At 51.5% G+C, this 14,676-nt stretch overlaps 1 protein-coding gene across 3 annotated transcripts in view; it reads right to left on the bottom strand.

The window, feature by feature from the left end:
- Positions 1 to 9,779, bottom strand: part of PDE1B (phosphodiesterase 1B) — a 139,327-nt gene extending 129,548 nt beyond the window's left edge. The window contains exons 1-2 of one of the 3 annotated variants that reach the window (XM_083729203.1): positions 9,534 to 9,779; positions 8,725 to 8,842 (exon numbers count right to left, since the gene is read on the bottom strand). In XM_083729203.1, coding sequence (XP_083585329.1) covers positions 8,725 to 8,842; positions 9,534 to 9,675 — 260 coding nt within the window. In that variant the 5' untranslated portion in view covers positions 9,676 to 9,779. Of the gene's footprint in view, positions 1 to 8,724; positions 8,843 to 9,029; positions 9,075 to 9,533 lie in introns of those variants that run through there. The other 2 variants (XM_083729204.1, XM_083729205.1) reach the window with 2 other exon arrangements.
- Positions 9,780 to 14,676: the final 4,897 nt, after the last annotated feature.

Below are 14,676 nucleotides of genomic sequence, written 5' to 3' on the forward strand. Positions count from 1 at the left end.
CAAAAGAAGTGCCATGGTCAGATCACTTCCTGGTGCAACTGGACTTCTCTGCGACCCATCCCCTCTGCAGGGAGGTGGGACCAATTCGGATGGTCCGCCCCCGCCACTTAATGGATCCAAATGGTTTCCAGAGAGTGGTAGGGGATGCTTTATCCCATGTTGATGGCCTTTCAGCCGATTCCCTGGTGGCCCGCTGGAATGTGGAGTTAACCAGGGCTATTGACTGTTTGGCTCCGAAGCGCCCTCTCCGATTGCATGGAGCCCGGAGAGCCCCGTGGTTTTCCACGGATCTGAGGGCAATGAAACAATCGTTGAGACGGCTAGAGCGCCGGTGGCGGATAACTCATTCCGAATCTGACCGGACACAGGTTAGAGCTCAACGTCGAGCCTACCAAGTGGCGATAGCGACGGCGAAGAAGAATTTCTTCACCACCTCTATTGCATCTGCAGAAAACAGCAGCAGGAGACTTTTTCAGGTGGTTCACAATTTAGCGGAACCACCTGTAACATCGGGGCCCAGTACGGGCCACATATTCTCCTGCAATGATTTTGCAAAGTTTTTTGCAGATAAAATCGCTCAGATTCGGGAAGAAGTAGACTCCACCGTGGGAGCAGGGCCGGGGCGGGAGAGTGCTAGAGTTCTGTCTAGTCAAGTTGAATGGGATCAATTCCAATCTGTTACCTCCGAGGATGTGGACAGGCTGCTTGGACGAGTGAAGCCAACCACCTGTCTCCTGGATCCTTGCCCATCCTCGCTTATAAAAGCTAGCCGGGAAGGACTGGGCGATGGGCTTCGTGGGGTGGTGAATGCTTCCCTCCGTGAGGGAGCCTTCCCAGACCCACTGAAAGAGGCGGTTATTAAACCGCTTCTTAAAAAACCATCTTTAGATGCGGCCACAATGGCCAACTATCACCCAGTCTCAAATCTTCCATTCTTGGGCAAGGTGATTGAGCGAGCGGTTGCCGAACAACTCCAGGCACGCCTGGAAGAAGCGGACCATTTGGATCCCTTCCAGTCGGGATTCAGGCCTCATCATGGGACTGAAACTGCCTTGGTCGCACTGGTTGATGATCTCCGGCGGGCTAGGGACAAAGGTGAGAGCTGTTTCCTAGTTCTGCTGGATCTCTCAGCGGCGTTTGATACCATCGACCATAACATCCTTCTGGACCGTCTTGAGGGGCTGGGAGCTGGGGGCACTGTCCTACAGTGGTTCCGCTCCTTCCTCCTGGGCCGTGTTCAGAAAGTGGGGGGGGGATGAGTGTTCAGACCCCTGGGCTCTCACTTGTGGGGTGCCTCAGGGTTCTGTCCTCTCCCCCATGCTTTTCAACATTTACATGCAGCCGCTGGGAGAGATCATCAGGAGGTTTGGGCTGGGTGTTCATCAGTATGCAGATGATACCCAGCTCTACCTCTCTTTTAAATCAGAACCAGTGAGGGCAGTGAAGGTCCTGTGTGAGTGTCTGGAGGCGGTTGGAGGATGGATGGCGGCTAACAGATTGAGGTTGAATCCTGACAAGACGGAAGTACTGTTTCTCGGGGGCAGGAGGCGGGCAGGTGTGGAGGATTCCCTGGTCCTGAATGGGGTAACTGTGCCCCTGAAGGACCAGGTGCGCAGCCTGGGAGTCATTTTGGACTCACAGCTGTCCATTGAGGCACAGGTCAAATCTGTGTCCAGGGCAGCTGTTTACCAGCTCCATCTGGTACGTAGGCTGAGACCCTATCTGCCTGCGGACTGTCTCGCCAGAGTGGTGCATGCTCTGGTTATCTCCCGCTTGGACTACTGCAATGCACTCTACATGGGGCTACCTTTGAAGGTGACTCGGAAACTACAACTAATCCAGAATGCGGCAGCTAGACTGGTGACTGGGAGCAGCCGCCGAGACCATATAACACCAGTCTTGAAAGACCTACATTGGCTCCCAGTATGTTTCCGAGCACAATTCAAAGTGTTGGTGCTGACCTTTAAAGCCCTAAACGGCCTCGGTCCAGTATACCTGAAGGAGCGTCTCCACCCCCATCATTCTGCCCGGACGCTGAGGTCCAGCGCCGAGGGCCTTCTGGCGGCTCCCTCATTGCGAGAAGCAAAGCTACAGGGAACCAGGCAGAGGGCCTTCTCGGTAGTGGCGCCCACCCTGTGGAACGCCCTTCCAGCAGATGTCAAAGCGATAAACAACTACCTGACATTCAGAAGACATCTTAAGGCAGCCCTGTTCAGGGAAGTTTTTAACGTGTGATATTTTATTGTATTTTTGGTTTTTATGGAAGCCGCCCAGAGTGGCTGGGGAGGCCCAGCCAGATGGGCGGGGTATAAATAATAAATTTATTATTATTATTATTATTATTATTATTATTATTATTATTATTACTAACACATGGGGGGCAGTCTCAGGTGGTGTAGAGACACATGAAGTCATCACCTGCTGAAACTACACTGAAATTAATAAATCAGCAATTCTACTGGTTCCCAAGCTGAGGCCTTTCAAAAAGACTGAATGAGAGAAGAAAAAGTCACTGTGTGAGAGGGTATGAGTGGGGAAGAGGGGAAGGAAAGAAGGAAGGAAGGGAAGAGGGTCTGCACTAAATATCATCTGGTTTAAATATTCTTTTCGAAAGTTGCACATCTCACACAACCCAAAAGATTGTGTGTGTGTGTGTGTGTGTGTGTGTGTGTGTAAAAACTCCAAGTGATATTAGTAAATATCTCCATGACAACACAGCCAGACATCACCTTGTGACATCATCAACAGAATCATGTGAAGTCAACGGTTTTATCAGAAATAAATAGTAGGAAAATGAAATGAAGCAGAGGACATTCAAAGGGGGAAAAGATGGGGCGTGATGCCATGACGCAGAGCATCAAAAGCATGCAAATATGTTCATAGCAAATGCCAAAAATGGATGGTGCTTTTAGACCCGGGATGGGGAACCTGTGCCACTTCAGGTGTTGTTGGACTACAGCTCCCATTGTCCCTGAACATTGGCTGTGATGGCTGGGGCTGATGGGCGCTGGAGTCCAACAATATATGGAAGGCCACAGGTTCCCCAGCCCTTCTTTACTCACTCACAAACCACAGTAAGGTGTTCAACCCTAATGAAAAATAATTGAGTTTTATGGCCTGAGAGATGCTGGCATTCCAGCACGGTTCACTTGATTATGAAAAGCAACTTATCCACAGACACACTTAGCCCAAGAATTTGTCCACAGTTACAGAAGTGAACTGAGCTCATAGCCCTTTCACACAAAAACCAACTCCTGCTTCCCCCACCCTTTCATTTCAGCAGTAAAATTGGGGGAGGAGAGGGAGTCATTTGTTGTTACCATTGTTAGAAACAATTGGAAGTTAGAAATCCTCATGAATCGTCTTCTCATCACCCAGGGATCTTAGAGCCTGACTTACCAGAAGTCCACCCCACCCCCAACTTATTCTGAGAGCTATACTTAGCAAGCAAGACATTTAAACCACCAACTAGAAGCCCCCAATACATGTCTGGTCATTGAGCAATGCCTGGCTTAAGGAGAAGCACCAAAAAAAGTAGCATCAATGGCAACTTCTGTTGCCAGCAGGCCATAAAGTCAGGGAGGGAGTTGAGGCACAGGCACCCATCACCTCCCACAGTCTGGGCAATATGGGCACCCAGCTTTCATCCAACAGGAAACAGCCAAGAGGCACATGCAGGCTTAAGGGAGCTGGAATTTGGAGAAAACTTAGGACAGACTGAGCTCCAATATGAATGCAACGCGGGTCACCGATGCAACATTCACCTCAGCAAGTGTTGCACGTAACCAGTGCCTTATCTTAAATGACAATGCATTCAGGTATTGGCCCCCAAGGTGACATGCTGAGCATAGCAGCAATCTGTGACTCAGGCAGGCCACAGGTGAATTCTTCATGTGTACAAGCTAGCACACACTGTATGGGAACGCACGCATGCACAGATGGAGACGTGCGCAGATCAGTGTTTTGCCATGCCTTGCGTCACAACTGAAATCAGGCCGCAAAATCAAAGGATGTTTACTTTGCGGATAAGCTTGTCTATCCATGGGACATTGCAGGGCTGGAAAGGGGGCAGGAGGGGCATTAGCAGACAGCAGAAGCTTCCTCGTGAGAAAAGGCTAATAGAAATGAGGATATTTAGTTTAGAAGACAGGATAAAGGTTTATAATTGCATGTGCATGGCTTGGTGCAAGAGAAGCAGAGAAACAATTTCTCTCTTTCGTATGCGATGTGATCCCACAAATGCTCAGTGAAATGAATGACTTGTAGAATGGGGGGGGAAGCAACTTGATGGGTGTAAGGAGGATGCTAAAGGGGGGAAATTAAATGGTCTGTGGGCACCAATGTGGCAGTCAAAATTCAGAGCCCACTGTGAAAGAAAAACAAACACCACTGACAATCACTCCACATGTTTACTGCATCCTGTCTAATTTGGCTTCCAGACCACAGGCGGATGGGCACACCTGTGTGCCAAGAAAAGCCCCTTGCATGCAGAAAATAGCATGTCCAGCCTGGCTTTCTCCCTGACATGCTGATTTTCTATGTGCAGGAATCTTTTTCCCCCTCTGTGGCTAAGGAAGCAGTCAATCCTGTGAGTTCCCACCTGCAGCAGTACTGGCCAGACACATTTTCCAGCTCCGTGGGAATAAGGTCCCTGCCTGCCACACACTGCACAGCAGGAAATCAGAGTTTGCCACCAAGTGTTCACTGCTCAGGGATCGGCAGCAAATCCCACCTCCTGTACAAGTGTCCCCTTCACACCTCAGGTTCTCAGTGCATAGTGAAGAACTGGGCAGACTTTAGCCAAATCTCTAAACCCCAATTTCATTTCCGCTGCTATGAAGTAGGGACAAGAGCAACCTGTGCAACTTTTTCTGTGGATCAGGGACCCTATGTTTCAATTAGGCTTTTCCCTGTCCTGTTTCAAGGGAGGGACCAAGAGTAGACTATAAATGTATCCTCAGCTGATTTCACTGCAAGGAAGGTGGGTCAGGCTAACAGGAAACTCGGATTGAAGGTGAGTCAGGCTAACATATGAAGCTACCTTAAATTGAGTCAAGCTGGTCCATCTAGCCCTGGTGTCTTCCAAATGATATTGAACCACAACTCCCATCATCCCTAACCTCTGAGCGTGTTAATGGGAGTTGGGAGTTAATGGGAGTTGGAGTCCAGCAATGTCAGTTTCCCAACCAATGCTGCCTAGCAGGCAGTTTCAGGCAGAAGTACTCCCCAAAACCTGCTACCTGAACCAACCACTACAGGTACACAAAGGAAGGTGCCTTACATCAGGCCAGCCTATTTGACCATCTAGTACTGTCTACTCTGACTGGCAGTGGCTCTCCAAGCTCACACAGGAAAAGGTCTCTCCCATTAACTGCTACCTGACCATTTAGATGCAGATGCCAGAGACTGATCCTGAGTCTTTCTATATCAGTTTTGGGGAAGCTATGCCTTCCCAGATGTTGCTGGACTCCAACTTCCACTATCCCTGGGGCTGAACCGCAGCTGGGGGGCCACAATCCCTGCTGTACTTGCTGAGGAGGTCTTCTACCACTGCACTATGGTCCCTGTCCCCACGCTCACCCATTTGCCATTTGCATCTCTCTACTACATTGCACCACCATCCAGTTTCATTATAAGAAAACTGCCCAAGCAGGAAAAAATACATTTGCAATTTCCAGCACCTTCAAGCTAGACACAGTTTAACCACACCGCAGAGCGGGTTTCCTCCCCTCCTTCTTTGAAGCATTATGGATGAATTAAAAATGCACCCTTGCTGAGCTGCTGACAGGTGAACATGCTCACCTCCTTTCTACCCTTTGCAAGTGTCGGAGAGGTGTGAATTGGCACTCTGCTCTGCTAAAAGCAAGCTTTAAACATAACATGTTGCAGCCGTGGGATGGCTCCCAGAATAATCCCTGGAGCCTGATTCACAAATTGTCCCCTGGAGTTTAAGCCAGATTCCTAGAGAGCCTGAATGAAAAGGAGAGCCAGAAAACTTAAAGCATGTGGGTGAGACAGCTATCTGGCCACAGGGCAGCAGCCACACAGCGCACCTTATTTCATTCCTGTTTTCATCCTACTCTTCTTCCATGGTTCATAAGGGGCCACAACAACCCTGTGAGGTTGGCTAGCCTGAGAGATGACAGGTGACCAAAGGTCACCCAGTGAGTTTCATGGCCGAATGGGGATTTGAACCCTGGCCTCCAAACAGAATCATAGGATTGTAGAGTTGGAAGGGACTCTGAGGGTCATCCAGTCCAGCCCCTGCAATGCAACAAGCTGGCTGTTGAGTGTTCGCTTGGGAGGGTGGAGCAGCACTATGGAGCGAAGGGTGGCTTTGTTGGAAGCTGCCATTCGCAAGTCAGACCACGGGGTCCATCTAGCTCAGTACTGTCTAGACTGACTGGCAACAGGATTTCACCCAAGAGCCTCTCCCAGCCCTGCCTGGAGATGGCCAGGACAGTACCAGGTCATATCCAGTTTCATAATTCCAACAACAGCAAAATTCAGCATATGCAAGCACTTAAAAAGATCTAATGTGGGGCAAGATTGCACAGAGAACACAATCTTAAGCTACTTCATGATTATCCCTTCACTCCCTCAGGAAAGAAAGGACTCTTTTGGAACAGAGCCTGCCTGCAAGGGCAGCTTCAGAAGGAGACCTCTGTGCCTTCAGGTAGCAGGGGAATAAGATGCAAGGGGTTCTGTAGCCAGAAACTGGGACTTTGTATTTACGGAAGCGTCAGGTCCCCGCCTGCCTCTTCCAACCAACAGAAACCTCTGCACTTGGCCCAATGAATTCGACGTCAGGTTTGCAACAATAAAAATATGCTTTGGGGGCCACAGATCTCTTCGGTGGCAGGCAGCTAATTTGCAGTGCAATCCTCAGCATGTTTACTCTGAAGTAAATTCCACAATAATAATAATGGGTGAGGGGTTATGGTTTTTGTTTGTTACCAAGCTGTGTATTTTTTGTGTTTTTATATTGTAAAAATGCTCTGTGCTCCTCAGAGGAAGGGCAGTATAGAAATTCTAACAACTCCTCAACGGGGTTTTCTCCCTGGCGAGTTGCACTTAGAATGCAGCATTTTATTCCTGCCACCTACAAGCCATGCAGGACTTGCCCCGATCCCTGGAAATGGTTAGCAATAAAAATGCTTGAAGAGCCTCACATGCACCATTGTCACAGTGCAATTCTTATGACAAACTCTGCAAGGCAAGGAGGTCAGCGCTACCATCCCTACATTGCTGCTGGTGGTGAGACTCAGCAAATGTGGGCTTTGCTAAGGCCCCCTGGTAAGATCACCACAAGGGCAAGCTTTGAACCCAGAGCTGCCCCATTTGTCGCTCGGTCTCATAACTACCAAGCCACACCAACGTGGTCAGCCTAGGAACATAGGAAGCCACCTTGTACTGGCTCGGCCATTGCTCCATTGGTCTCTGGCTTAGACTTCTACGCCTAGTAGCTGAAGATATTCACAGCCCTAACTGGAGATGGGAAATTGAACCAAGGACCTTCAACATTCAAGGCAAGTACACTTATCCCTGAGCTAAGGACCTTCCCCAGAGGATATGGATGTAGGGTATAGTCCAAGGAACCCTCCAGGGAGTTGAGCAATATCCAAACAGCTGCTAGGGTGGAAGCATGGACACAGCCAGGATTTTTGTTAGGGGGGCAGCCAGGATTTTTGTTATATTGATTTTGATGGATTTAGGGTGATTTCTGCCACCCCTTGGCTACACCCATGGGTCACAGGTTCCCTGGCATCTCCAGGTTGTTGTTTTGTTTGTTTCTCAAGGAACCAGAAAGCAAGCAATGCAATGATCTTCTTCCAGATAAGCACTGCCAGTCACTAGTAGACAACACTGGATAAAATGGATATATACTCTCTTTTGCTGCAGGGTGGCTTCCTCTGCCCCATCCCATGCACTACTGGTTTTCTTGTTGGTCTTTTCAGTGCTACTTCCTGCTCTAGATCACCCACTTTTGCATTATTCAAGCACTAAGTCACAGAAAAAATGGTGCAAACAAGTTCTGTCTGGAACGCATGGCAAGTTTCTAGTCCCCATGGATGCAGCTAAAACAACAACAACCCCCGACCTAGGCAAGCTCACTAACACTGTTGCACATTGCATGCAGATGACTTCGTCTCACAATATGGAAAGATCAACAAGCGCTGCTGGCGGTTGTGGGGGGTACATGGGTTTCCCCACACCAAAGCAGCTGGAGACAGTTCGTCAAATGCTATTAATTGCTGCGGCAAAAAAAAATTAGCCCCCCAGCGGTAAAGCCTGGCAGTTCCCCCATGACAGCGGCAGGAGCATAGCGAGAATTCAACTGCCTAAACTTGTTGGGGCAGACAAAAGCTTGAGCGAACCCTGAGCTGAGGAGGATGCACACGTCCCGGTCCAGGGTCTAGAAAACACGGGGCGGGGGGGGGGGGCGAGCGGGACCAGCGCTACTACAAGCCCGGCCAGGCGTCCTCTCCCCCTGCGCCGACAGGGCACCGCAGCAGCAGCAAGCCTGCCCTCCAAGGCTGGCATAGTCCTCGCCCCCACCCAGCCCGGGCGCAACGAGCGATTGGTGTCCGGGAGATCGGAGAAGCCTCCGCGGTGGCCAGGGACGCCAGATGGGGAAGATCCGAAAGAGTTTGGCGACGGAGCCACAGGCAGACAGAAAGGCCCAAGGGGGGCGGGGGGGAGCAAGTACATGGGGTTACTCACAGCGCCCGGAGCTTGACCCACATCTTCTTACTGGGGGCGGACTTGAGCTCCAGGGGAGAGGGGCAGCCCTCGGGGGATTCCAGCAGGTCGAGCTGCGGGACCTCCATCGCCGCTGCTTCTGACACCAGACGGGGAGAAAGAGAGAAAAGAAATGGTGAGCCCCGAGAGAGCCAGCGCCTCGATTCCCCTCCCCACCGATCCTCTAGCCCCACTCCCGCGCGTGGGGGGGGCAGGCAATGCTCTCCCCCCACAAGCAAGCAAGCAAGCGCGCCCCCTCTCCCTGCCTTTGCGCGCTAGCTGGTTACCCCACGTAACCGGGTGGCTTGCTGGGCGCTCGGCGCTGCCTGGGGGACTCGCCGGCCGGGGCTGGTGCGCAGGGAGCGCGGGGCGGGGGGCGGGCTCGGGCGAAGCGAGCCGCCTGAATCATCCGTTGTTGGGGGAGCTGCAGCCAATCCCCCCCCCCCCCCCGCGCGCCGGTCTTAATGGCCTCCCTTAACCGAGGGAGGGAGGGAGGCTTCCCGTGCGATCCCTCCTCCTCCTCCTCCTCCTCGGCCCGGCTCCCGCGATCCACTCTCCTTCCCCTCTCGGCTCCCACGCGCGGCTCCACAGCGGAGAAGATGAACCGCGCGCGCCTCCTTCCCTCGCTTCTCCGGGGAAGGCAAGCGGGAAAGGCCGCCGAGTCCCGCGCGCCCTGGCAGGTGCCTGCAGGGGAGGCGAGGCGAAGCCAAAATGGCCCCCGCGCTGGGCCACAAAAGCCCGCGACCCCCGCAGCCTCCAGCCTCGGCGAAGGCCGCCCTGGCGACCATTACCCGGCTCCAGTCGCCCTCTCTGCCCGGGGAGACCCCTGGGCGGCGGCGGCGGCGGCGGCAACGTCCCCGAGAGGAGCAGCCCGGGCGCTGCTGCTGGGGATGGTGACAATGGGGCGGCGACGGCTGCCTCCTCGGAGCGCATCCGGATTCCGGTGGAAGCGTCGCTGGCAGCGCGCAACTTTCTGCAAGCGGCCAGCAGCAGCGCGGCTCGCCCCTGTTGCTGGCGCGGCGGCGGCGGCGCGGGCAGTGCGGCAGCGGGGAGAGGCTGGGCCAAGGAGGCGGGCCGGCAGGGCGCAAGGCAGGCAGCCAGCAATTACCCTGGGGCACCGAGTCGCGCACCTGTTTCCTACTCCAGCGCTCCGCTCTGACGAGAGAACCTCTGAGGACGGGCAGAAGCCACCAGGCAGCATTCGGCCTGTGCCAACGTATGCTTAGGAACAGAGAAACTTGTAGCCACTAAGACACGCACTATACATCCCACGCCCCCAAAACTCCTAACAGACCTGCCAAACTGCAATTCCCAGGATTCCTTGGGAAGAGATGTGCTATCAATGTCTGGCTGCTGCACAGCCTTTTACTAAGTCAGTTCCACTGGTCCATCACGCTCCATATTCTCAACATCGGGGATGGGGATAATGGGCATAGCCAGGATTTTTGTTGGGGGGCGCTAAACCTCAGATTTGTGCTGCTTTTGATTGATTGGGGGGCAGCTCCCACTCTTTGGCTATGCCCATGATGGGGAACCTCAGGTCCAGGGGCCAAGTGCCCCTCTCTGTCCAGCTCTCAGAACTCTCCCCCTGCTCCGGCTTCAAGTCCTCCTTGGGTGTATTGGCCTGACTGAGTTGTGTCCTACAATTTTATGATTCTATGAAATTCCAAACTGCAGGATCTCTTCATGATAGTCATAGCCAAGCCCATGCAGAGGGGCTGCAGGAAGGAGCAGCTGGGGACCCTGGCCCCAGGCCTCAGAGGCCAAAGCTTGCCAGGGGGCCCACCAGGGACCAGCTCCTTTTTTTGCTTGACTTTATAACTTTATTTTAACAGAACTCTCACCCCAGGCCACAGACAAGCTCTGCACAGGCCGGGTCACAGCCACACAACTCACAGCCGCACTGCTTTTTAAGATTATACAGCCTTCTAAGGTTGGGCATTGAGGGACTAAATGAGGGATGCGGGTGGCACTGTGGGTTAAACCACAGAGCCTAGGACTTGCCGATCAGAAGGTTGGCGGTTCGAATCCCCGCGATGAACCTAGCAGTTTGAAAGCACGTCAAAGTGCAAGTAGATAAATAGGTACCGCTCCGGCGGGAAGGTAAACAGCGTTTCCGTGTGCTGCTCTGGTTTGCCAGAAGCGGCTCAGTCATGCTGGCCACATGACCCGGAAGCTGGACTCCGGCTCCTTCGGCCAATAAAGCAAGATGAGCGCCGCAATCCCAGAGTCGGCCATGACTGGACCTAATGGTCAGGGGTCCCTTTACCTTTTTAAGGTTGGGCAAATGATTTGCTCCAATATCTGCTTTCAGAGCAGCATTTTCCTTTAAGTAACCCTGTCTTTCTCAGAACTTGCACATCCTTTTCTTGAAACCAAAGCACCTTGTCTTTCCAGTGTTCCTAAATGCTGAGCCTTGGAGCAAATGGAACAACTCCTCTTCAGTTTTCTTTTCCAGGGTGACCCTGGGAGCCAGTGGCTCTCTCGCCTCCTCTTTCCCTCTGGTTGGCTCCAATCAGCACAAAGGGTGAGAAGACATATTTTCCATGGTTCAAAGCTCCGCATCTATGCTCCCTGCTATTCTGAACCACTACACCTCTGCTGGTAGATCTCTAGATGAGCTGAAGTAGATTGGCGTGGATTTCTGTCTCTCAATTGTTGAACAATAGCTGCATCAAAATGGCTGCATCAGGATATCCCGTTCAAGTATCCATTGCCCTCCTGGGTGGGTAGTCGTCACACAGCCTGCACCTGTACATCTGAGAGTAGGACCCTGGTCCATAGCTGTGACTTCAAGAGAGTTTGGAGAGCCCTCATTGGTACGTTGCTGTCAGACACTCATCATCTTCAAGGCTGTGCATAATTCCCTCTATTTCTGATGCTCAGGCTGTGAGTGCTGTTACTTGTGTAGCCAAAATAGTACCATCCCACACACAGCCTTGGGTAAGCTCAATTTCTGCAGAAAGATAAGAACATTTTGAGAGGGGTGGGGCTAAGAGAGATGCCAAGAGCTCAATGATCACTGTTGTAGTGGGGGACAGGAAAGCAGGGGGTGGGTTGCAGTCCTAATAGGGAGCACTCTGCACTGCAATATTTTGTTTCAGATCCCACTTGTAAATAACCTAAACCTTCACAATAGCTATGGCCTACAATTCAATGTGCTCGTCCAGCAAGATTCCTGTTTACCCAGAACTTTTGTTGTTGGCACCCATCTGTCTCAAGAGACAATGGAGTGTGCCTCCAGAGGTAAAGTCAAACTGCTGGAGCATCACAGCATCTGCTGCAGAGACTGGTAACTCAAAGCTGCTGCCTCCCACATTGTGTTTGCTGTGTTAGCAGCACAGAAGTGACCTCCCCGGGGCACAAACCTGCGCAGTGTGTATGGAGGTCTTGGGCTGTTCAGATGGCACAATCCCCTCTCGGCCAAAGCTGATGTGGTCCAAAGGAAAGCAGAGCAAGATGTTTGGCTCCAGCAGGGCTGCAAGTGTTGCTGGAAGGAGGTGTACAACCAGGCTGGCCAACTTGAGCAAATCATGGGGAGGAGGTCAGCCCCACCCTGCATAATCAATCAGAAGACATGGCACACACACACCATTTGAATGACAATGTCCATCCACTTTTGGGGAGGAACTATCCCCCTTAAATATTTTATTTTTGGGGGTGGAAGGGACCTTGGCCCCTAGGAGTTGGCTCCTATGCATACAAGGAGTAAGCGTGATTTGTGTGTGATTTACTCCTTAGCCTTTTCTTCTCCTGAAGATGTCCTGCAAGGCAGTGGACATGCATTTTTGCTTGGGGTTTACTGCCAAAGCCTTTCTCACAATGAGTTTAGCTGCAACACAGTGGAAGTTTAGGATCAGAGTTTTCCTTCTCCTAGATGGGCCACCTTCCAGGTTGACAAGCCCCATCTGCCCCTCACTTACCTCTACAGCACATGCAGAAGCCGCCTTCTTGACCATGTGACCCACTATTCGCTTAATCCTCCAGAGCCTTCCTTCACATGCAGGGAAAGTTCCTAACTCACCACGGGTTTGAGACCCATCGGCTCCCCTCACCTGGTTTAGCCAGCCTGTCAAAGCTGTTTCCCAGAGTGTGGCTGCTGTCCCATGCTGACAGCTTCAAGGAAGTGAAGGTGAAAGCTGAGTGCAGGATGGGGACCAAAGGTGGACAAACTGCCCCAGAAGGAGCAGTGTCCCCCCCACCAATGTACAACCCCTCCCCTAATGCCCAGTAGTCTACCACAACTTAGTCACACTGATTTCAGTCAGGGTCCATAGGATTACAGCCTCATTTGAGAGTAATTTGCTTTCAAGTAGCCATGTATATGAAGTTGTCAGCTGACCAGAATATGCTCCCATGCCTTCAACAGCCAATTAATCTTCAAAAATCTGCGCAGAAAGTTTCTTCAGAGCATGGACAGAAAGAAGTGGTAATGGCCACAAACTGATCTGCTGTTAAAGGCCTTGCAGGAGCAAAGTCTAGCAAAATGCTTGGCAACATTCTGTGTATAGGATCAGAGTGCAAGACTACTAAGTGCTTCTCAATCCAGGGCCAAATTGTGGGGAACTTGGGCAAAATCAGATAAATGCCAGCTGCTAAAAGGGGACTCTAGTCCTCTGGGAATCTTCTTGCAGGCAAACACAGCTCAAGATTAGTCAAAGCTGAACCCTGCAACCTTGCCACTGCCAGAGGTTCAGCTGTGGAATATTTTGTGTAAAAGTAATGGGCATGTGCGGGTGGGATGTGGGTGGCACTGTGGTCTAAACCACAGAGCCTAGGACTTGCTGATCAGAAGGTCAGCGGTTCGAATCCCTGCGATGGGGTGAGCTTCCGTTACTCGGTCCCTGCTCCTGCCAACCTAGCAGTTCAAAAGCACATCAAAGTGCAAGTAGATAAATAGGTACCGCTCTGGTGGGAAGGTAAAAGGCGTTTCCATGTGCTGCTCTGGTTCTCCAGAAGCAGCTTAGTCATGCTGGCCACATGATCGGGAAGCTGTCTGCAGACAAACGCCGGCTCTTTCGGCCTATAGAGCGAGATGAGCGTGCAACCCCAGAGTCGTCTGCGACTGGACCTAATGGTCAGGGGTACCTTTACCTTTACCTTTACATTACTTGGAAGCTGGTTATATTGCTAATTCAGGAAGCATTACAGGGCACTGGTGGTGACCAGGATTGCCACCTTTTAACTGGCTCTGCCTGAGGCACAGACATTAAGCAAGTGACGCTTTCTCTGAATGGCACAGAAGGAAGTAGGGCTGGAAGTTACCCCTCTGCTATTGGAGATGCCATGAGGCTTAGAAATTGCAAAGTTGAATCTATATGCCGGGGAAAGCCGCTAATTCTGCAACCAGCTCTTTAGTCCTCAATAGAAGGATGATCCACAGTGGCCTACTATAGGGGAGGGTATCCTTCTGAAGGCTGCAGGCCAGTGGCGGAGGGGGCCACTGGCAAAAGTGGGTGAAGCAACAAATGTACATTTTATCTTGGTGTAATCTGCTAGTTTCTATATTCACTCACACACATCCCCTTCTCTATCTTCCATTCAGGCAAAGTTCCATTCCAATCAGAGTTGTAGGACACATTCCAGCCAGGCAAAAACACTTGGGGTGCAAAGCAGGGCCTGGGAGCGGTGTGGCCTGGACAGAATGGAGGGCCAGAGAGGGGTTTGGAGGGCCACATTCATCTTCTGAGCCTGAGATTCTCCATTCCTGATATACAAGTATTGGCAGCAGTGGTGGACATACATGTTTGAAGACCTGAAGCTTGAATTGGGGCCCCTTCACAATGAGTAACCACAGTTACTTCAGTGCAGTTCTTCCATAACAGTTCACCACAATTGGGATTTTTAAAAAATTACTAAATCTCAGATTTTGCTTAAAACCGCTACACCGTGACACTCCACCTCTCCATCATCTGTGCTAATGATTCTCAAAGC

Source organism: Podarcis gaigeae, assembly GCF_964106915.1.
Source record: "Podarcis gaigeae genome assembly, chromosome: 2".
NCBI lineage: Eukaryota > Metazoa > Chordata > Lepidosauria > Squamata > Lacertidae > Podarcis > Podarcis gaigeae.